Raw genomic sequence first — 24,749 nt, forward strand, 5'->3', positions numbered from 1 at the left:
GAGTACAAATAATAAAATGTGTTACCTCTCTGGTTTGATGTTCATTGACAGGCAGACTCCTTTGCGGAATCTTAAGCTGTTGTTCCAGCTTCTGGATCTCTTGTTGGAATACGTCTCTTTCGTGCTCTCGGTCAACTGCTTGCTCCTGAAAGTTAAGAAATGATGTGGATACACCATTTGATTTCAATCTAAATTAAGTATATTACTACTGTGTATTTCTGTTAATGTGAGGCTGGTAACAGTATGTCAGTATTTTTAAGGCAGCAGATCCTCTTTTGCAACTACCGTTAACAAAAACTCCTTTCAGCATTTGGGCCAACCAATTTCACTTTTCATTAAAAAACTAGGACAGCATAGATACATCCACTATTATTTCACAAAAATAAGTTTTGTTTCTTCTGTTCCAGGTATACTACACAAATAGAAACAAGCCAGGATTTTATAATTTTTTTTAAATGTTTGTCTTTGATATATGTAGCATTAGAAATTAACTCTGTGTTAATATCCATGAGGAGCCAACAGTAAAAACCCCTGAAATAATATAAATGGTTTGAATTTTGTATTTCAGTTTTAACTTTTGAACCGTTTCAACTGTTATATCCAGTGAAACATCACCTTTAAATGACACTTTGTAAAACAGACAAACCTTATCAGATGCATGAAAATAAACTAGCTGAAGTACCCGATACAAAGAGGAATGCTTCTGTCTAGCAACAAAATACTTTGCAAAAATTCAGGAAACCAGAATAAAACCTTAACCTTTACAATCTGAAGATTTTAAAAACTCAGCTGCTGTTTTGAGGAAACAGCAAATTCTAATGCTGTTATTACAAACAGCTGCTCACCTCAGTAGTCAGTAACTCTCCTGTTCATGCTACTGATAATCCCAAACCATAATGCATTTGTAACTGACACTTGTAACAGGAATTTTTACTTCTGAACCTTGTCCTATTATGACACACTAGTTTCAGTAAGAAAAATAATCTTCTAATTGTAGAAAATCAAATATAGCAAATCCATTCATGGTAACGAGTATCTGGAAAAATCTCTCCTTTAGTACTTCTTAGATTATGCAGCGAAGGTGCCACAGGGCGTTCTATTTATTATGTAAAAATATCATTCCACCCTACTGCTTCCAGCTAGAGAGTTAATAGAGAAAGCGCAGAGATAACAGTTTTCTCTCAACAGCAGCACAGGGCGCTTAATAGGAATAAAATGGGAAAAGAAGGAGGTGAGGAAGATGGTGTTTGCTGAAAATGGGTTAGAGTCTAAAAGAAAATTGCAGAGGCAGCCTCAGAAAGGAAGAAGCTGGGTACAACAGATGCAACTGCCACTGTAAATGGGGACAAATACATATAATATAACTGTCTGGAAGGTTCAGCTTAGGATCTGGGAGGTAAGATTCTTAGCTACTACAAAGGAAGACTGTAAAAGAAACTATGGATCAGCTCCAACAGGCCCACAACCTCTTGTGTTTGGGGCCGCACAGCTGAAAACAGTGCTCCAGGTGAGGTCTCTCAAGAGCAGAGGGGGAGAATCACCTCCCTCGACCTCCTGAACATGCTTTTTTCTATGCAGCCCAGGATACAATTGGCCTTCTGGGCTGTGAATCCAGCTCATGCCCAGCTTTTTTATTCCCAGTTAAAAAGTACCCCAAATACGTCTCTGCTGGGCTGCTCTCAATCCTGTCCATCCCTCAGCCTATACAGCTGCCTCAACTGCCACTACACATCAGCTGCCACAACTCAGGTGCAGGACTTTGCACAGACTTTAGACTAATTCTAAGAGACTTAACTGAAAAACATGGAAATTCTACCAACTGTTAAAAATGATCACAAAAAAATACGTTTATTAATTTTAGAAGTTTCCCATTATTTTAAACATTCAAGAAGTCTACTGAGTTATACTAAGAAATACAGAGCAGTCCTAAATAAGTGTCTTGAATGAATTTTTGACTTTTAAAACACTAATCATAGAATCACAGAATCGTAGAATAGTTAGGGTTGGAAAGGACCCTAAGATCATCTAGTTCCAAACCCCCTGCCATGGGCAGGGATACCTCACACTAAACCATCTCACCCAAGGCTTTGTCCAACCTGGTCTTGAACACTGCCAGGGATGGAGCATTCACAACCTCCCTGGGCAACCCATTCCAGTGCCTCACCACCCTAACAGGAAAGAACTTCCTCCTTATATCCAATCTAAACTTCCCCTGTTTAAGTTTTAACTCGCTACCCCTTGTCCTGTCACTACAGTCCCTAACAAAGAGTCCCTCCCCAACATCCCTACAGCCCCCCTTCACATACTGGAAGGCTGCTATGAGGTCTCCACACATCCTTCTCTGCTCCAGGCTGAACAGCCCCAACTTTCTCAGGCCGTGTTCATACGGGAGGTGCTCCAGTCCCCTGATCATCCTCGTGGCCCTTCTCTGGACTTGTTCCAACAGTTCCATGTCCTTTTTATGTTGAGGACACCAGAACTGCACACAATACTCCAGGTGAGGTCTCACGAGAGCAGAGTAGAGGGGCAGGATCACCTCCTTCGACCTGCTGGTCACTCTCCTTTTGATGCAGCCCAGGATACGGTTGGCTTTCTGGGCTGCGAGTGCACACTGAAGCCGGCCCATGTTCATTTTCTCATCAACCAACACCCACAAGTCCTTCTCCACAGGGCTGCTCTGAATCTCTTCCTTGCCCAACCTGTAGCTGTGCCTGGGATTGCTCTGACGCAGGTGCAGGACCTTGCACTTGGCATGGTTAAACTTCATGAGGTTGGCATCAGCCCACCTCACAAGTGTGTTGAGAAATTCTTGGGCTATAACACTGTGAATATTGTGTGCTTTTTTATGTTTGCTCAGAACTCAGGAAAAGTAGCATTTCCTGCTGAAAGAAACCTCAGTACAGGCACCCACCCACCCTCATGGAACTAGCCTTTTACCATACTTACATCTAGAAATTTTCTTGTTTTCTCAAGCTGCTTCTCCAAAGCCTGGTTTTGCTGCCTTAAGTCCATTAGTTCTGCATTTTTTTCTTGTTCTAGCTCTATGAAACGATTGACCTGTTCTTCCAAGTCTATTTCCAAGACTTTCACTTGCTTCTGAAGGTCACCATACTCTTTTTCAGCTTGACGCTGTACTTCAATTTTTTCTTTCATCAGCTTTTGTGTTTCCTCCAGTAATTCTGTTTATAGTAAAAGCATCACACACTACTTTTAGATATGAATAGTTAATAATGTTATGAAGCAGAACCACTCCCCAAGGTATCCATGCTGTACTCTGCAGAAGGATGCGAACTGGTTTGGGTTTTTACTTTTTTTCTTTTTTAGAAAATGTATTTTCTTCTGAAAAATTATCAAGATAACCACTAAATCAAATCCATATGAAAACCACTATCCTTCAATTAGTCTTCAGAGAACCATTAGTGAAGTTGTTTGGATCACTTGCCTGTTTAAGTTTCATACAAATTAAAAGGTTTTTGTATAATTGAAAAGAAAATAAAATGCATGGGTTCAAGCTACAGCTAGAGTAAGCTAACAATGAAGTACAGAAAACCCAACCGTCTTCTCATCCCCAGCATCAGTAAAATCAATTCACTCCCAGTCTTCATCACTTAATGTGATACATGTAAGTAATTTGAAGGAAACAGGGAAAAGACTTAGCGAGGTTGCCAGGCAGACAGAGAGGGAAATTATCAACCTGTTACTGGAGCTTTGTAAAATCAATGATTGCATGGATGCCCAAAATTGAGTCCTCATGAAAAGGCAAGCATACACAGTAAAGCCCCAAACCACCCTATTAAGCCTCTGAAGCCACAGCCCATTGAAGTACATATTAACTAACCATATGAATCCTTGGAGGTAAAATCCAAACTGTAAAGTGCAATTACATTTGGATAATCTTTAAAACATGATTGATATTTAGACAGAAACAATACAATTTACTTTCACTATAGAAGAAATATCCTTTAAGTACCATCATCTTACATCATATTTAACCAATTCTCATTTCTAGGAAACTGTTATATATCAATGTAATACAGTATTTAGTTATTATAACAAATGACTCAATTGTATTTGGAAATAATAATAAAGAAAAAAAGCTACAAAATCTCCCTCCAATACTATCTAAGTATCTGTAATTCATAGGTGAATAAGATGATGGTTATTCATGAATTTGCTTATCATGTTTAGAAATTATAAGAAATGTTGTTAATGAAATGTAAAACTGAGTATGAAATACAACATTAAAGCTGCAGGCCAGTAAGAATTACAAGTAATGTCAGTAAGCCAAAAGCCCAATAATCCTGATTAACAATGTCAGTACGTGTAAGTCTTCCACCCAGTTACAGATTGGCCATGCAACATACAAACACACCTGCTTGGGAAGCTGCATCGACTGCAGCATCTACTAGGCCTAGGAGAATAGAGAAAGAGAGAAAACAAAAAAAAAGAAGCAAAGTAATTCACATGCCAGCTATAGTTTTCTTGTGGAGCAACAATGTAAGAGAAAATGAAGCCAAAGATAGAAGTGGCATTTAATGGTAACGTTGTTGAGATAACTTAGGGAATGTGGTTAAGTTATTCCAGTATGTATGATGTAAGTACCTACACTTATATATATATATATATAATTATCCTTACAGTTGTTATACATGAAAATCACTTTAAAATACTTAGAAACCTAAACCAAATAACTAAACTGGAGTCCTTGAAGGATCAGTAATTCTTAAAACACTGCTATGGTAAATTTCTTCCCCTATCATACACAGAAGTTACTAGTTTAAGGAAGAATTAAAAGACACAGGGTAAATGCTTTTTTTTTTTTTTTGAGTAAGCAGTTAGTTAGATTACATTGACATGGTATTTATCTGTATTTTTCACTACAGTGCTGAAAGTTTTCATTACAGGTAGGTAACAGGCTTTCCTTACCATGCAACTTCTGTGCCATTCTTCCCCAAAAGAGGAATTTGTTAGAAAAGTGTATCTTCTGTGTCTAAAGTAACTATGGCAATCACGTTCTGGTAGGTATGCTTGCTAATCCCTTTAAAATACCGTGTGGAAAGTATTAGTATTTAGACCAGTATTTTTACCCATAACTTCAAGATACTCCACCTCCAGTGATAATAAAAGTAATAGCAGATTTTCAGAGGTATCAAGCTTTTTCTGGCTTGAAGAATAATTGTGAGTGCTCAACACTTCTGAAACCTCAACGATATTTTTTGTTTACATACGTAGAAAAGTTATTGTGCTAACATTAGGCATCAAGTATGAAATACCCCATTTTGCCTTATCACATTTTTATTAATGATTACAAACAAGGGGAGGAACCACTAAAATTTCTTGCAATTTTATTTGCAAGTATAAGAAAACCTCATGGAAAGACTGTGAAGAATACATACGCTGTTCGACTGGTCCTGCATCTGCTCTCATGGCATCCTTCTGTCTGGAAAGCAATTCCTTTTCTTCCTGGATCTGCTGCTGTTCAGCCTCTAACTCCTGTAATTTGTTACCTGTACACAGTAGTTCTTGCTCAAGATGGTCAATTACATCTATTTTTTCCTGGAGTTGTTTTTCCAGAAATGCTTTTTCATCTGCATAACCATCAATGAGGCCTGTAGAACAGAAATTTTGGGGCTGATTTTAATAGAAATACAGAACAATTTGAGTTTTTTGCATGGTAAAATTACTACAGTATTCCCACATGCTTGAGAATGTACAAAAAACTGAAGATGTTTCCATTTTCAATCCAAAGTAAAACCCCTGTGAGCACTGAGTTCCCTAAAAGAGAAAATTAAGTAATAGTCATCTTTGCATACACAGCCTGAGAAATCCAGGTCTGGTTCTCATGCATATCAGCCAAGTACCGCTGACTGTTCTTTTTTCCCAGACTTGGATTCACAGAGAACACAGCTGCACAGAGGGACTGGCTGTTGAAATAAAAAATACTGATCTAGAAACACCATTAACAGCAATTCAAAAATTTGAGACAACACAAATGCTAGTAATTATTCCCATCATACCAGATGCTGTTCAGAATGAGTGCTTAACAGACTGGAAGTTGAGAAGGCATTCCCAGGTTAAATAGGGTGCACACCCTCACAAAAAAGATACAAGGTGGTAGTCTGCTAAGATCACATGTTGTGGTATATACTCCTGCTTTTTTTTTTGTTTTTCTTTAAGAGATGTAATGAAGGTTGTCAGAGTTCAGTGAACAAATAGGCATTAGCATTTCTATCACTTTAGGTAACTCACATCTGACACCACTAAAACACTAGAGGTTTGAAAATGTCTCAGCCACAGCAGTTTTTGTGATGAGAAAGAAATGATCAAAAATGACACATTTTCTCTCAAGAGAAGACAGAGCACCATCAGATGTATAATGAATTAAGACATTGTTCTGCATACCTATCAAAGGAATTTGATGAGAGAATGTAGTTTGGTTTTGTCAGAGTATGCTCACAACTCAGTTCAATGAGCAGAAGAAATTAAATAAAGAGAGTTCTATGGCATTTTCGTTTCATTATATCAAAACCAAAAAAAAAGGTGCCTGTCTTTTAGAAGTGCATTAATTTCAGAAGTTCACAGAAAAAAAGGATGAAAAAATATTTAATTAATTCAGGAGTCGTAAAGCATTCAAGCAATGAGGGACAAATTAGCTGAATTCCTGCAAAAGACTGAACTGAATTTGCTCAACTGTGCAATGTATCTAACAAGGGCTAAAACTAGCATCAGATTCTGTCTTACACTCTAGAACTGTTCATTTACATGTGGGCAATCCCATTATCTACAAACTGGCATTTAGTAAGAGTCTGCAGGTTCTCTGCTGCTATTAGCAAATTTCATGACAGAATTGCATTGGTCCAGGGGAAAAAAACTACTTATTTTAGATTATTTGCTTGTCTGGTAGTAATAGGATAAAAATAAAAATGTGAAAATAAAAAATAGATAATAAGCAGGTCTCACTCTGTGGGATGTCATCTTCAAATATAATTATGCATGCATCCTCTGCAATAAAGAAGAGGCAAGATCGTAGTTCTTGGTGGACAACTTGACTAATGTAAAAAATACAGACCCAAAAGGCAAAGTAACAGAGATAAGTCCATAATAAGCACTTTTAAAAAATAAAATTACTCTCCAGCATTTTTTTTAGTTACTCCTTGTAGGAATAAACCAATGCAGAGGGCTCTGACATTACGGCAGATTCCTACCTTTAAACAAAAATGAACTGTAACCTTTCTCATTTGTCCTAACATGTTAGTCTGTATTACCTTATTATAGAAGATACGTGAATAAAAAAAATAAAATCTAATGAGACAAAAATATTATCCTTGAAGAAAAGCAGCAATAAACATAAAAGCTGCCAATGTTCTGAAATTCACCAATACTAAACAGTTCTGTAACTACATCTGTGCAAAAACATAAATTCTTGGGTCAACATTTTGGTGGAAGATTTAATCTTTTTTTTGTATGTTTAGATAGGTTCTACATGAGGGTTTTTTCACTCTTAATTTTTTAAAAAAAAGTAATAATGCCACTTTCAGATTTGAATCTATTCCCTCTGAAATCAGTTTTCCTCCTTTCCAGTTTTACTAAAGCTATTGAAATGCTGCAGCCAGTACTGGTGCAGATGACACACAACATTTACACTGCGTGAACTGACAAGCTACCAACTGTTCCTCACACCACATTTTAGACACTTGGCCTAGAAACCTGCATTTCCTTGTCTGGTTATGTGTCCCACCTATTAATAGCATGTGAACTCATGTTGGATTATCTGTAAAAACAAGATGAAGTCTGGCAGGGTAGCATTCTCAAGGAATAACATTTGGCTATGAAACTTTATGCTGCCACTTGAAAACAGACTTCAGAGAAGTCTGCTGACCTTTAGAACTAACTAAAGTATCTTTCTGCTTACTACTATGGACAACTGACCTACAGGGTTGGCGTTTTGGTCATCTTTTCTAGCTGCTAATTACAAAGAGATAATGGTAGAAATGCGGGGTGGAAATAAAAATATTAGGCTATAAAGACAACAAAGCTATTTCTAAAGAACAAATTAAGTGTCTGTCAGATTTGAACATACTTTCCTGATGTCAGAAAAGATTATTAGACTTCCCCTGTTGCAATACCCTGCAATTTTTAACCGCTTCCTTAATGCAGCTGCAAATGCACTTACAAAATGGCTTCAAACAAAGTGCTAACTGAAGCATATCACCACCACAGCATTAAAGTCAGAGTGAAGGTTCTGAGTTTTTATCCATGTTTGTGAGAAACTAAGTGAACGTCAAAAGGCAGCAGGCACAAACTGAAATATGGGAAACTGCATTTCAACACACAAAAAAGGTGGTTTTTTTACCTTTTTTGCCTTTTTGGCTGTGGTCAAAATCTAGAACAGGCTGCCCAGACACACTGTGGACAAACATGGACAATGTCGATTCAAAACTTGAGAGGACACAGTCCTGGGCAACTTGTTCTTACCTGATCCTGCCTTGTGCATGGGGTTGGAATAGAGATGACCTCCGAAGCTGCCTTCCTGCTTCAACTGTTTATCATTTTATGATACTAAGTTGTTAATATTTAAGCTTGTCTGCAAAAACACATATCCAAGCTATTAATTTTAGTAAGTCAGACAATACTGAAACAAAACTGGGAAAAAGAATCACAGAGTGGTTGATGGTTGTAGGACCTCCAAAGGTCATCTTATCCATAACTATCTAGAGGGCTGATAACATTCTAAAAATCTCCAAAGAAACTGATCTAATTAATCTTCTAATAAATAGTGAATGTAAAGTTCAACAACTCATTAAAAAGCTACTCACCTTCAGCTTTACTAAGCTCCAAAGCCAACTGCTCTCTGGCTTTGGTTTCTTCATTAAGATGTTCTTGTAGTTCTTCCTGATATTTGATAAACTCTGTGGCCTCTTGTTGCTTTTTGAAGGACTCTCGCATGAGTTCTGTCTGAGTAATTTTAGCATGTTCAAGCTATAACAGGTAAAAATGACGTAAGTTAAATAAGCCAAAGGTTTTTGGACAACTCTATCATTCCTATTTCTTTACAATGTCTCACATAACTGCACTGGACACTGGATAAGAACTTTACTGGACAAACATTTGAAGACTACAATAGGAAGATTGACTCAGTACAAAAGTCTAAGCAAATAGGTTTTGTCAGTATAATGAACTCAATGAACCGCCTGGCTAAATCCTTGTCTTTGTTCCGGTAATTCCTGGTTTAGGAGTTTACACTAGATTCACCTTTGTTTGAGCAGGAGTTTTACACTACACGAGTAAGCTACCGCCCACCATATACTTAGAATGACTAAAAAACATTGCATAAAGCTGGCAGAGGTTTCAATATAAACTGACACAAGTGGTGCTTCATCTCGTTTTCTCCTTAAGATGAAGATAAATGAGACCACCAGGAAAATGGGAACTTTGAATATACCACACCACACAGGCAGTAAAGCAATGTTTCTTCCAGCTGTCCACCTAACAGATTTATTCAGGATTTTTTTTTTTTTTAATATCCTTCTCTGCTTGTCTGATGGGTTAATACTTAACATGTACTGCACAGACGTAGCACAATCTTACTATGACACTCTACTTAACTACTACAAAACCAGGACTGAAAAGCATGGCTTTTTCAGAGTAAGACAACATATTCCAATGTCAGAACATGAAATAACACTTATTTCCTGATCCTCTCACCCCTTTCTTTTTACTTTTCTCTTTTAATGTTATGGATATTGGTAGACATTTGTAAGATAGTAACATCTGTGGCTTTGTTTTAGAGAAACATGCTTTCTCTCAATTTCTTGGGGAAAAAAACAAAAAACAAAAAACAAACCAAAAAAGCTTTCTCACCATCTCCAGAGAAGTTAATGAGTATGATTAGCTTGCTTTAAAAACTCTTAGAACACTGCACACAAAACTACCCATTTATAAATAAAATTATACTTTGAAAAGAATTGCTGAATAATCAATAAATTCTCATTTATAATTCACTGAATTACAATACTTCTTTTCTCCAGCATTATTTTTTAGATGGACATCATTAATGTGTATTTATTATGACAGAAGTTAAAGAAAGGTACAAATACTGCAGTTGAATATCTGCAGTGGTTTGAGATACTTTAAAAATCACTTTTATTCTTACATTTTGAAGTGTTTAATGAAAGACCCATCTCAGGTAGAAGGGAAATGTATAATAGGATTACTTTACATGGACAATAATAAAAATGGGTTACTTAAACATAATCAAATATTCCTACTAAAACTCAGTATAAAAATTATTCTCTATCTCTTTTCAATAACAACTCAAGTCATTATTAAAAATAACATGGCAAAACAAAAAAAAGATACACAAACATGAACATGATTTTCCAAGAACAAAAAATTCCTCCATGGGATCACTGGAAGTCATTAACAAGCTTGTGCTAGTTAATATTACTAGTTAGTGCATAAAAACTATAAAAGTAAATTATTGACAGTTAGAAAAATGTAAGGTAACATCAAAGTGCTTTAAAGAGCTCTCAAATCTCTATAATTCAATATATTTCTGTGTCTGCCCATTTTCTCTTGTTAGAAATTCAAAGAAAGAATTAAAGCTTTTTTAGTACCCACTAAAAACTCACTAGGAAAAAATCCTGTCAGCAGTACATAATAACTTTAACAACAAATACAAGTTTATATCATTTTTCACTGTATTCTCTTCTATATAAGCTGATTTAAAATATATTTTCTTTTAAAAACTTTTATACTTACTGAATAGGGAGGTGTAGGCAAGGAGATTTTAGAGACAACTTTTACAATGTGCCCATTTTTTTTGTGGCTGAAGTGAAAAATTGAAGTATTTACAACTACAGAATTATTCTCATCCAAGTGTTCAGTAAAAGGAAAAGGATATGGTAAAGGCACACGAGACTGAACCTCGTATGTATCTTCTTCTTGTCCTTCAGTCCACAAACCACTAAACAGATTAGACGCCCAGTAGGTGCGGTAAGAATCCATTCCAAAAAATATCGTTGTTGCTGTCTTCTCAATTGTCACATGGGTATTTCGCACCAAATAGGCTCGTTTTAGAAAATTCCAACAGGTATTTGTAAACAGAGCATGTCTACTTAGCAGTCCGAAGACACGTATCAGTACTATCGGTTACAAACCTACTCACAATCAGCAGGAAGCCTCAAATCACATTCTCAAGCAGAGTTATTCGGTTGTTGATTAATCCAGAATAGACAGAGGTGCAAGAAAACTTTGTGTCCTAAAAATCCTTCTTAGAGAAGTTTCACATGAAAAAGCAACAGAAATCTTCCAGCAGCAGCTGACAGGTAATTTCCAAGGCAAGGAAGCGTAATTTTACCTGCACAGATACGCTGCAGCAGACATGCAAGCTAGCAGAACAGAAACTAAAAATGATTTTCGATCTCCACTATGGCAAATGAAAGAGAAATACAGATATGTCACTGAGTTTCTTCATTCTTGATCTTTGAGTTGATTCAAAAGGAAGAACTTTCTCAAGCTCTGCTAGTCTAAAGGCTTCCTGTTAGTATCTCCCAACCAAAAGAGTTCAGGGGAGTGGCCTGATTTATTTACCTATACATAACACCAGCAGGTGGAATTTGAATTAATACACCCACTATATGCCTTGCCTGAAAACTTTCAAACTGCACTTCAGGTCTGAAAGTGCGTGTTCAGACAGGTCTCAAAGTTACTTTGAAGATTTTGCCAGGTTTCTCTCACTCTTTTAAGTTTATGTGAAGAGATGGGTACACGTATGTATGCACAACACAACTGAGTAAGAGAAAAGATTAGAACAGTTTCTAGCTGTAATTAGTTTTAATTATAAAATATTTCAGAGTAGAAAAAATAAAGGGTTCAATTTCTGAATATTTAAGAATAATTGTCAAGTCACCTACAAACCCTTCGTATGTACAGAAATGTGTATAATCCAGTAAGTACACAACAGACATTGAAAAGCAGACAAGCCTGAATGCTTGCAAAGTACCTCTACAGAAAAGATGTCAATATTTATATTTAATACTGTGGGATAATGTGTAAACAGATTAAGATTTTGTTAATTTAAAAAACCCCAAACAGGTTATGATCACTGGGGATAAATCCATATTTGTACAATCTATACCAATGAAACAAATGTGTGTATGTGTTTGAGCCAAAACATAACTCTGCTGCTGGCAAGGTCTCAGCTACAAAGCTATGAAGGGAAAATAAACTTTCTTGATCAACTGACAATAAATAAAAATAAGCTACGTAGAATACACTGATTACTTTCATCAGTACTTTGAGAAGTAAATACTTACTGAAAAAACATCAGTCACAAAAGTAAAACAATTTGGGGCTATGTATAAAATTAATGCATTTAAATAGAAGCAACAAAATACTCAGAAAAAAAATAATGTATTGACAATGCTTTTATAATTGCTGCATGAATTCTTAACTACTGTAAAACTTTGAAGTTAGTTTTCTCTGTCTGTATCATCTGCTCCTTAAATGGGAGACTTCCTACAAATGCCTAACCATACTTTTTTCAGAACTCCATATATTGGAGTATCTGTGTATACTTTTTTGTTATTATGTAATGCTGCCTTAAGCTGAAAAAAGACCTCAAAAAGCCAAATATCTCTTTTAAATTGAACTCATGCTCAAACAGAAGAGACCTGTTGCAGAACGAGTTTGAAAAGAAATGAAATGGAGAAACTGGCTTAAAAGAACCACCAGAGTACTTGCTTTACTAAGTCAGAGGACGTTCTCTGAATTTGTATTTAAATTACTTTAAATTTTAGTAAGTCACAGATTAGTCTTTTTTTTTAAGAAAACAAGAGTATCAATTTCATGTTTGAAGTATTTTTCAAAACCAATAATACTTAGATGCTTAAAACTTCTAAAGTACTAGACTTAATACAAATTTTCAAATTACTTTCATTATCACAATTTTTTTTTCTCCTTAATTTCCAGTAGTTAGGATTGATGTGATTTACACCTAGAGACAAGGATGCAATGACTTTTTAAGTCATATCATTACTTACTTAACAAATACATGGGTCTGTAGTATAGAACACACTGTATCCTTCGAACTCTAGTCTCAAATAGATTAAAAAGCTGACTCTAAAGACAAAGTTCCTCAAGAGAGCTTAAGAAGTACAGTGAGTATTTACTCTGATACTTTCAAACTGAGATGTACATAATGTAAAGCACATAATATAAGCAGTGTGATTTGCACAGAGCTAGGCATACAGCTCCCATCTCAATTAACAGAGAAGAACCCTGAACCCAGACAGCAACTAATATCTTGCCATGCAAAGTACCCTGACAGCAAACAGAAAGGAGTAAGCCATACAATGCCTCTTTTTTGAAGAGTATTTATGAATCACATACCTCATATAAATACTAGAAAGCTGGAAGTACAAACTTCTTTTCTGACAGAAAGGTAGATATGTGCCTAACACACAAATATTGTGCCTTTTTTTGGCCAGTCAACTGACATGTTAAAATGGTTGTCAAGAGAACTGGGAGGTTGCCCTTTAAGCCTCCCTTTTCAAAATGGCCAGTTCAACTTGCCTTGACACCTCTTGTCTCATCTTTGGATTGCAGTAGGACGCAGATGACACACCCATATGAGCAATGAAACATGCCCAAGATTGACAAACATGCCCAAATTTAGACTTCCTCTGTGGTCCAAAGCAGATAGCTAACACGAATCTAAATTCATCACTGGATGATGCTGGAGTAGACATCTTTAGCATTGCTTCAGCTTTCAGAATGAGCCTTATACGAGGTTTTAGGCTTACAGAAACCACATTCATGAGAAAAATAAAGAAGGAAAAAAAAAAAAAAGACAAAAATTTCAAGATGCATCCCTATCAGGCCACCCTACCTGATTCGAAGTTTCATTGATAGCTTCCAGAAGCTTTTCAACAGCTGCTTGTAGACGAGAACTAATATTCAGAATGAGTTCTTCATTTTCAGGATCTATTTCCACTCCACTTTCTGCAAGATGTTGGCTCAGCAGTCCTTCATCCATTGCTCCTGACCACATGTTAATATCATCATCTCCCATACTACTACCATGGTATGAGGAACAGGACTCTGGAAAAACAATGATTGCCTTTTCACACAGACTCTCAGCACTTCAAAACATGAAAAATTGCACATCCAAATTATGATTAGAAAGGCAAGTCATAAAATGATTAAAATATTTGTATTCATCACAAAGACAGGGAAATATTGCATACTAAAGTTTACACAAACAATATACACAAAGTGTTAACTAAAAACAAGCAGAAGGGAAAGAGAAAAGGAGATACTAACAGAAAATAGCTTAGCTGCCCTTTCAGTACACTTTTCATCTTTGAGGCTCATCTTCAACCCTTTGTTACTATCAGTAACCCTTAATACTTTAAATAACTTGCAATAGTAACTTGCAAATTGTATTTGAAATACAACCAGGTAAAAAAACCCAAAACAAAGCAGACAAGTCGGTCCCTGCTTCACCAATGCCCAGCTATGTTAGTGTGCATTAACACTAACTATTCAAGTAGTGATTCAAAAGCACAGCCTCAAGTGAGTAAAGGGAAAGACACGCACATAATTCAGACAACTTCTCAGGGCAGACTAGAATACATAACATCAAAATTCAGCACTATTATTAATAAACTGAAAATTGATTAAAATGAGTAGCCGAACAAAACCAGGACAATGCAGAGGAGTGTAACTGTCCCTACTGGTAGGCCACCTGGCACCTGCCTGCTGCTCAGCCTTCCTGAGGTCTGATACAGTTTAAGGGCATTTACCATTCTGTCTGAAAAGCAGGAAACACAAAATTTGCCTATGGTATTAAACTGATAGAAATTAATCTAGAAAACAGTAATTTTGCCATATTTAGAATTCAGGGCTGTTATTTAAGCATGACAAGTGCAAGCAAACTCCTGAAGTGTTTAAAAATCATGCTTTCAGCATGAAATAGCAATACAGTAGCAACATTACAACAGTGGATAACTATTGTTGGTATTGTGCTTCAAAAATGAAGAAGTGTTATGTCATTAGGCTGTCTGACTTGAAACGTCAAAATAAATGCTACTGTGGAAAGTTTTTAAAATGACAGTTTATTTTAATGAAGTACATTTCTGAAATAGATTTAAAATCAATGCAATGTTTTTGTGCTTTGTTTTTGTGTTGGGTTTTTTTCAACAATTAGATCTTGGTTTTGGTTTTCAAAAAAAAAAAAATCCACCTTATTTTTGGGAAACAGCAGTATGACTAAATGAGTTAAGACTGGTCAATACCTGTTTAGCAGTAAAGTTGCAATACTCCGTAATCTCTGAATTTAAGTTCCTGGTTACTCTATGAATTGTGACTGCTGAACCGGAACAGCTTGTTTAGTTACAGAGATTGTAATGAAATTATAATTGGTCAATTTTACAAAATTGTCTTTAAAAACTGTAGTCAGTACACGTTAGACACAATTTCCTTATACTTGCTCTTGCCTCTTAACCAGGCATACAAATAACACTGGAAATCTTGTTGTTGATGTTGTTTGAACCTAGCAAGGAAGTCAGATTCTAGTTTTCAGGTTTGTTTTTATTTTTTTTAACAACTTGCAACATGATTAACCACCTGGCTTGCTTAATATACCTGCAAACATTCTGATAATAATATCTACACACTTATTTCACTATAGATGCAGCTTGTATATATATGACCCATATACAACGAAGTAATCTAGAGGGATTTTAATTTAGAAAGGTTTCATTTTGTTTACTTTTATTTTACAATTGCTAAGATTTTTAAAATGCAGATGTACTTGGTAATTTTTTTCTTCTAGTTACATCATTACTGTTTCATATCTCCTTTTAGGTATGTGGGATATAACGTTACAAACTATTTTCACACTCCAAAGGGAAAAAACAGAGGCACACTATATGCATGAATGGAATGAATTACCGGATGAACAGAATACACATTCACATGGCACCTTTCATCTACACAGGATTTCAAAGCACTTTTAATACTGCACTTTGGAACAAACTGCTACAGTGGAGTCACCCTAGCAGTAGCTGGCAGTTATTCTCTGCCAGCACACTAAAGATTCCCAATGGAATTGTACAGCACAAAAGCTTCCCCATAACATCCTAATATTTCACCCCCCCTGCAGTGTAAGGAAGGCTGCAAAATTAACAATTGCACATTTTTTATTCAATAGCATTCTGATCTCTCAACACCCAAATTTGGGTTGGTTCTGGGTGTCTCAAAATACCAATAGTGATACAAAAGCTTTAATATCCTCAGAGTAGAAAGGACCTTCATTTAAGATGGACATCCAGCAGCATACGTATTTCCAAATGCTGTGCCAAGGTAGTTAAAGGCTGAGTTGAAGGAAAACATATTCCCTACTGAGCCACCGACACACTTACTGCAGCACCTGATGCTCTTTGGAGGCCACCCATCTTAAGTACTGACCAGGTAAGACCCTGCTTAGCTTCAGAGATCTCACCAAATAAAAGCCCACAGTACAGTAGCACAGCTATAAACAAGATAAAACAATCAACATATTAGTTATTGCACAAGCTAATTCTTTCCTGATGGAGTACAAATTATCTATGTAATGTCCCTGTCTTCCTTCTCAGGCTTAACTCATAATTCATGTCCCATAACCTTTACATTTTAGCAAATCATTTGCTCAAGTAGTACAGTTGAATTGTGCAATGATGAGTGCATATCAAATGGAAAAATAAACTTTATACAGAATAACTGCAGAACTGTGTAGTGTGTTACAAAACCATCTAAACTTCTGGCTGTCTGGAAACTTAAAACATAATAGGCTTAAAACACTGATGCCTGCTCAGAACGTAATTATTTCAAAAGCCAGGTCCAGAATATGTCTCTTACATTACTAGTATTACAAATATTATTACTACTTCTTGCCAATGACAAGAACAGTACAGTTTGGCCTCCAAGAAGGCATGACAAGACTTTAAACTCCTGTTTTGCTATGTCAGTTCTTTTGTAATTTGCTTCCATTTCTTCCGGATAAATGCAAAATAAATCAATGTAACAATATAATTTTATTACATGAAAAATCTCATAATATCATAATTTACCTGAAATGTAACTATAAACAAATGAGGGAAAGAAAAAGAGTTGTCATCTAAAGTATAATTTGGAACATTTAAACTTTACTCTCAAAGATAAACAAGGAAAACCATAAAGTACCAAATTCACCCTGTAATAATTCTGTTTATACTGTAAGGTTGGCAAGTCAAATAGAAAAATCAATGGCAAATCATAAATGTACATGCCTATAACTTATATAAAACAGCATGTAAGAACAGGAGTTCATGTTAAATGTCTTCCTAACTGCAAAGTGAAAATCTCTCTATCTTTTTCCCCTGAAAATGGCCCTAGTACACAGTATCTTGCTGGAAGATTTTCAGTGGTAGAAGCAAGAAATAGAAAAGTTGTCAAGCTTATTAACCACCCCTGGCAGTTGTATTCCTAACCCTGATTTTACTAATCCTTAGAACGCTTTTCATTCTTCCATCCCAGTAGAATTAAAACCAAATTTTCTGTTTCCCAATTTTCTTTTTCAGTCCACTCAAAATAATAAACAGAATGTAACTGGCTCAAGTAAAAATGTCTTTTCCTTGTGTAGTAACAAAAAAGAAACCCCAAACCAACAAAAGCTCATATTGTTTCCTTTGCCAGGAATTGCAATTCATCACGTCAGATACCATGGTCCACTAAATCTTAAGAAAAGTGCTTAATTATATAGTGTTTACAAGTTTCAGATACGTAAGTTGTTTGTGAACTGTCAACTGACACTTCTGAAGCAAAACATACTTTGCATCATGCAGAACTAGTATCTAAGTTTACCCCTGGGATTCCACTAAAAAATTAAGGTTAGGGGTTACAAGCTGAAAACAAAACAAAACAATTTTTATGGTGGGTCAGTATATAAAGCCATTTACTACCTTGTTCCTGATATACTGTTCAGAAACAAGGAGCTCAGAAAGCAGGTAAAGTGTTTTACAACAAATGCCATAACCACACAGGCTTCTCCAGAGCAATCTGCAGTGCTACAATTCCCCCTAAGGTACAACATCTGAGGGAAGAGTAGAGCAACGCCTCCTGGCTCTGTCATCCTGATTCCTGACCCAAATCTCCAGGCAGAATTAACTCACCAGCTTACTTTACACAAATGCTGCTCATTTCCAATGATATGCTTTATGACTGAAATTTGAACTTTACTCACTCTGCTAGAAATAAAATCCTGTGATAGCCAATGACTTAGACAAGGTCTCAGATAAACCTCTATACACTCTATAAATCAAGGTTGTGGTTGTTAAGTATGTGACCTTAATGATTCAGCTTTTTAAAATGCTGAAACCTGGCAAAAACAGTAAGCTGAGTTTTGTTTGTCAATAAATACAGATTATGTTGAGAAGGTCAGTGAGAATTCAACTTCATTAATAAACACTTTATTTTTTATTTTCTATTTTATTATTACATTTGCATTGGTACAAATTTATTCCTATAAATTTTGTAAATAATTAAAAAGGAAGCAGTCTAGTGGAAGATGTCCTGCACATGGCAGGGGGGTTGGAACTATATGATTTTTAAGGTCCCTTCCAACTCAAAGCATTCTATGATGCTATGAACATCTGTTTGGCTAGGTGTTAGATACAGCAACATGCACAGGTTAAAATACAAAAGTAGTGTCTACCTATTTCTCACTTCCAGAAAACAACGGCAAAAACTTTTAAAAGCTCATGTTCTCTCAGGACATTCAGTAGAAGTATAGGAAATTAACAGCAACAGTCCTGTTGCTGAAAACATTAGCAGAATTTGTCATCTAATTCCTCTTGAAGAAGGACCAAATACTTCTACTGATGGAACCACATGACTCTTACTAAGGTTATCCTCACCCCAGTGTCAGAGCAATGTACACAGCAAGGCTGCTACTGGATCATTTCGAAAGGGACAGCTTGAATGCCACTCAAATACCAAAGAAGGGCATTCCAATAGCAGACATTTCTTTGCTACAGAATAGTAAAACCTTACATGCCTCTTCAAAATACACTAACAGCAAGCAGAAGAGTTAGAACAGGCAACCTTCATCACTAGCAGAATGGAATAAAGAGAGGTCTTGTTTATTTACAAGAGTACGCTGTCATCAGAAGATTTCACACGAAATCAACAATACATTCCAATTACAGGGCCTGTTGTGCATTTAGACAGTTGTGTTATGAAAGCCAAGCATAAGTCTGTATTGTACACACCCAAAATACCAAATAATGGCACTTTAAAAACTGTGCATATATGTAATGCAAATAATGCGTATTATGAATAGTTCTTTACAATAATTAGTGACACATACAAGTACACACACTGTACTTGTGTACAGGAACAAGCAAAAAGAAAATGAATGTATTGTGTATTGTACATGCACATGCAGAGCAAGCACATATGAGAGTACTGAAGGGCAATGTTAATGTATTAGCCCTTTGTACGTGCAGTTCTGTATATATTACTATTATTATTAAACTAGATGTGTTGGGAGAGGGGGGCATCATTCCATCCCAACACACCCAGTCAGTTGCCAGCACCTATAATAAATGCTCAGAGCAAAGCAGGTATTCCAGCCGCTCCAGCCAATAAGCCAGCTTCATATGGAGCTCGGCTCAGATGCCTCTATACAAAGGCCTGTAGCATGGGGAACAAACAAGAGGAATTAGAGATGTGTGTACGTCTGCAGGGGTATGATGTAATAGGCATCACAGAAACATGGTGGGCTCAAGTACAAATGTCTTTTCCATGTGTAAACTGGACAGACACTATCCTAGTACAATCACAAAAGATTAAACCTGAGACAGTTCTTGGACACTGATAAGCAACTAAGTACATTAAAATGCTCCTTTTAGGCTTGTCCTAACTAGCACTCCTCCAAACAGCTGATTGGCAAATCCTGACAGAAAGTTCCTGGAACTGTTTCTCAAAGGCTATTTGCATGCAATCACCCTCTTTAGAAGGCTAAGGAAGGCCTCAAGCATATATATATATATATATATATATATATATATATATATATATATATATATATATATACAGGCTGCCCCATGCCAGCTGGCCTCAGTGAGCAGCAACATCCCTATGTACACTTAGTGCACTAGTAGGGATACAGCCTTTGACACTAGCTCCCACTCCCCATACACACAGAGGAAGGTGTAAAGTTGGTGGAAAATACCACGGAGCTATGTTTAATTCTCTTTCTCTTTGCATCCTTCCATGGGAACATACTTTTTTGGTTTTCTCAATCACTTTCCCATTCCATTGCAGGCTTTGAAACAGGACCCTAGATAATGTGTTGTAACTGTCTTGTGGCATGACGCAGACAACTCCATAGTCTCTTAAGTAGAGATGTCATATGCATTCAAATAAAAAAAATAGTTAAGACTCTATTTTTGATTAAAAATTTCAAAACTAAAGGTTATTTAAATCTATAATGAAAGTATGCAAAACCATACAGCCATTACCTTTTTCATACCCCACACTGATACAGGGTTTTACTGATTCCTCTATCTCTGTTCCCCATCCAGCTGGTTTGGAAGGCTGGCCTTTCCCAGACTGATCCAGTAACCCAAGCACATGGCGACCAATTGTCTCCTCCATTGCCACAGTTGTCTTCACAACTTCTAAAAGTATCTTCATGAGTTTTTCATTAGCCTTCTGAAAAACATGCCTGCAGGACAAAGACTAATCAGTCCTTTGATTTTCCTCTGCTTTCAAAGTGTTTTTTAATCCCTTATACACCCTTGCAACAAGGAAAGATTTGCAGTTTAAATGATTTCTTTAAGACCAAAACCACATCATATACATAAATATTAAAGCACATTTGTGTTAGAATTCAATTCTTTTTACAAAATACGTAAAAAGTCAAACTGTTTATCAATAGTTCTACTTTACCTTGCTTTTTTAACTAGTTATTCTTTTAAAACAGAGGTCTGTTTGCCTGGGATTCATTATAAATTTACTGTTTTCTCAAAGTGACAGTTAAAAAGATTGTTCCACTTCACAGATTAAAATGTTACAGAACAGTCAAAAAGTATTATCAAATACAACAATCATATTCATATAAGCTTATTTACAACAATCATAGTCATATAAGCTTATTTCATGTATGTACATACGTGTATGCACATACATATGTATAAATTATATAAATGATTGTACACAAGTGTAATATGAAAGACACAGTAAAACAGACTAACATTTGTCTCATCTTCTATGCCATTACATTGTTGGGCTTTATAAAAAGCCCAACATTGCTTAATCTAAAGTATGTAAGCTTAGAAATATGGTTATTTAGAATGAAAAATTACATCAGCAGTCAGGATAAAGCTTATAAATATTATCAATTTAACAAGAAGAACATGATTATCAAAATAAAAAAAAAAAATAAATGTTTTCTTAACAGTTCTAAGCACCTTTCTTTAGAAAGAAGAGCTGAAGATGTTTCATCAGGCTTTCTTCCTCCATCTTCATGCTCAAAGATCTGCTCTCTCACGTCGTTTGGGTTTTCATTTTCATTCTGAGTAAGTTTTTGCAGAGGGAGAGAAGACAAAAAGAACAGAAATCCTGTCATGCCAAAGTCAACATATTCTTCTTGTATGCAGTAGAATACAAAACTGAAAACCTAAATTAGTTGTGTTTTGTGAATAAAACTTCTGCACCAAATTGCAGATCAAGAAATACTCTCCCAGTGTGGAAAAATTAACTAAACCAAATAAAAACAAAACAGGAAATCAAAGGCAGGGCCTATTAGAACTTTGTTATGCTGAATAAACAGTCCTTGGATTTTCTGTTGGTGTTGCTATAGCAATATGAAAATGTGACTTTACCTAGGCAAACAGCTTCAGTAACAAACCCCACCTTCAAGCTGTTAAACTACTTTCTGCTTACCTGAAGTGAAAAAAATAGAAAATATGCCTATCAGTACCACCTTTTGATTCTTAAAACTGTTCTGTTTAAGCAATACCCAACATCTTTTAGGAAAATATGCTACACAAAAAGATTAACAGCAAAAAGAAACCCTACCGGTTTGACATGCCACAGCTGCCAAGAAAGTCAAAGTCCATATTTACCTCTGTTTGTGTGCTGTTGTTTTGAAGCTCACAAGCCAGCTTCTCTCTTCCGGAAGCAGAATGTTGTTTTAATGATTCCAGTTCTTCTAAAAGCATTCTCTCTCTCTCTGCAACCAGGCTGTCATTCTCCATTGAGACATGCTACAAAAGAAGTGTTAGAGAGGCACACACGATATTTTAAGCTTCTGAGTATTAGTGAGTGCTGTCACTTCTAATTTTTTACATATTTTGCACAATGCAACACACCTCTTTATACGGTTACAAAGACATTGAAAGCTTTATATAATGAAATAAAGCTAATAAATACTCTTGGCATCTTACATCTTCAAGATTTTAACAGCGTTTTTATGTGCTTTATAAAACACAGAGGTCACAACAAAAACTGGAAGGAATTTCTGGTTATTAGATGTTTTGCACAAGAAAAATCAGATGAAAATTATTTTTATAATAACCCTAGACACACTCTCTTTTACAAGACCTAGAAGTGTTCATGGCTTAAACACAGCATACACATTCCCCTGCAGTTTTTATGGATAAACATCCTTGGCATTAAAAACTGGAATAAAGCCAGCAGCATAAGTTCTACTTAATGCTTTTAACTAGTTTCAGGAATTTGCAACCCCTGATGAAAGATGAAATTGCAAATTGACAAAGAGATAAAATGAGAAAGGTTGCATATACTGAAAGATTTATCAGGTAGACACCTACTGAGCATTTAGGAGAATCATACACCTGACACTGCTGGAAAAGACACTGAGGATACAAGTAACTAGCTCTCTAGATTACCCATCTCACTGAGCCGAAACAAACAGAACAGGACCAGGTTTGGATAAGGTCTGAAGGAACATAAAGGTCTGTTTTAGAATTCACTGATTACTGTTTTTACATGCACTTCTGTAATGTTACATTGCTGAATGTAAATCAGAGCAAGACACATTCTTCATTCATGTTTACTTTGCTTCTTGACGGAAGAAATCCTTGAAGGCAAGGCTATAAAGAACATTTTTGAAGACTTAATAATTAAGGTGAATTATTGAGTTTCATTACAATACCTGCCATAGGCTTTGAAATGGTGCAGAGTGACCGCAAGTTAAGTTTAAAGGCAAAGAAACAGTGGTGTTTCCCACCAAATCTCAGATCTGTTTTTATTCCAACAGTCTAACAACTTCATCTCCCATGCAAAAAAAAAAAAAAAAACCACCAGAAAAATGGGGTAAGCCACCAATACTGTTCAAGTTCAGACTTAAAGTGGGGATGAGCAAAAATGAAGAATTATACACTATTTATAGTATCTCTAGCCATGGCTGGTGGCTTCATTTATGTAAACAGATGTTAGCCTGTATCCTGTGCAAGGCCATGTATCTGTGCAAGGTGGCATGGTTTACAATGCAGCACCTACACTCGCTCCCTCGCTCTTCTGGCTGCTATGCAACACTGCAGGTTTTCTCCAGGTTTACAGAATTCAAAACTGATCCATCACTGACTGAACTTTGAAAATGAGAAATATGCCCTTTACATATATGCATATGTGTTTGCATATATACACACACAAATAGATAATGTGTGTGCACACACATGGGTATGTATACACGCATACAGCAAATACGCGTGTGCCTCTATTTCAAGGGATACAAGTATAAATAAATATAAATCTGCCTGCTGTCCCTTTGTTACTCAATGAGTTAACATGAGTTAAACTCCATATTACCTCAGCTAATTGCACTTTAAGACTCTCAAGCTCTGCTAAGAGTTGCTCTTGATTTTCTTTTTGACGTTCCATTTGCTGCATGTGTCCTTGCCTCAGTAATTCCGTTGCCTGTTGATGTTCCTGATATTGCCGTACCAGTTCTTGTCTCATGTCTTCCAAACGTTCCTCATATAACAACAGCTGACTTGATGTTTCTGTGTCTGATGCTGTCATCTCACCATAGCGCTGAAATATTGGAATTATTTTAGCATTTTATGTCCAATAACAGTCTCTAGTAAGTATTTAAATAAATTTTAGAAAATAACTTTCAGAAATTGAAGTAGCCATCATGAAAGCATTATCTTGGTGCCTGATTCCTGGAAGGTCCAAGCTTAGAATTATTCTCAATTTAAAAGACAAGTTTTCAGAAGTAACTGTGAACAGTGTTACTTTAACTCATGCTTTTTAGTTGGTGGGAATCTCATCAGAAAATAGAGTGGCAGACACATATGTGTGTGAGTATGTGTATAATAACAGAAGTTTGAGACAGCAGTATAATTCAAAACAGGAATATTACATTTTGTCACTGTCAAGATAATACAAAATCAGAATGTTTAACTGCTATACAATTTGAAAGTGTAATTTTTGCTTCAAAAAAGCTGAGGATGAAAACGTGGAGTCAAAATTTATGACTGCTTTTTACCGTATTTATTCAACCTTACCCCCACCCCACGTTTGTGAAATGTTATCTGTATATTTTAGATAATACTTTTATAATTTCTGTGTTCATCTGATATCCTTTATCACAAGGGACTCAAACTCTTTAAGCACTATTTGTAATATGTTCCTTGTATAAACACTAGAATATAGCCTAGCTTATGAAAAGCCTTAATACAATTTATGGCTTG

At 36.0% G+C, this 24,749-nt stretch overlaps 1 protein-coding gene across 12 annotated transcripts in view; it reads right to left on the reverse strand.

Annotated features, from left to right (window-relative positions):
* The window catches only part of AKAP9 (A-kinase anchoring protein 9), a 110,026-nt gene that overhangs the window by 25,847 nt on the left and 59,430 nt on the right, over positions 1-24,749 (reverse strand). For 10 of the 12 annotated variants that reach the window (XM_057432766.1, XM_057432763.1, XM_057432761.1 and 7 more), the window contains 10 exons: positions 23,863-24,087; positions 22,155-22,295; positions 21,498-21,601; positions 20,547-20,752; positions 13,892-14,103; positions 8,817-8,979; positions 5,397-5,609; positions 4,373-4,411; positions 2,947-3,179; positions 26-145 (listed from right to left, as the gene is read on the reverse strand). In XM_057432766.1, coding sequence (XP_057288749.1) covers positions 26-145; positions 2,947-3,179; positions 4,373-4,411; positions 5,397-5,609; positions 8,817-8,979; positions 13,892-14,103; positions 20,547-20,752; positions 21,498-21,601; positions 22,155-22,295; positions 23,863-24,087 — 1,656 coding nt within the window. The remainder of the gene's footprint in view (positions 1-25; positions 146-2,946; positions 3,180-4,372; positions 4,412-5,396; positions 5,610-8,816; positions 8,980-13,891; positions 14,104-20,546; positions 20,753-21,497; positions 21,602-22,154; positions 22,296-23,862; positions 24,088-24,749) is intronic. The other 2 variants (XM_057432764.1, XM_057432759.1) reach the window with 2 other exon arrangements.

Source organism: Pezoporus wallicus, unplaced genomic scaffold (genome assembly GCF_028554395.1).
Source record: "Pezoporus wallicus isolate ANWC-B61680 ecotype Strahan unplaced genomic scaffold, APGP_CSIRO_Pwel_v1 scaffold_2584, whole genome shotgun sequence".
NCBI lineage: Eukaryota > Metazoa > Chordata > Aves > Psittaciformes > Psittacidae > Pezoporus > Pezoporus wallicus.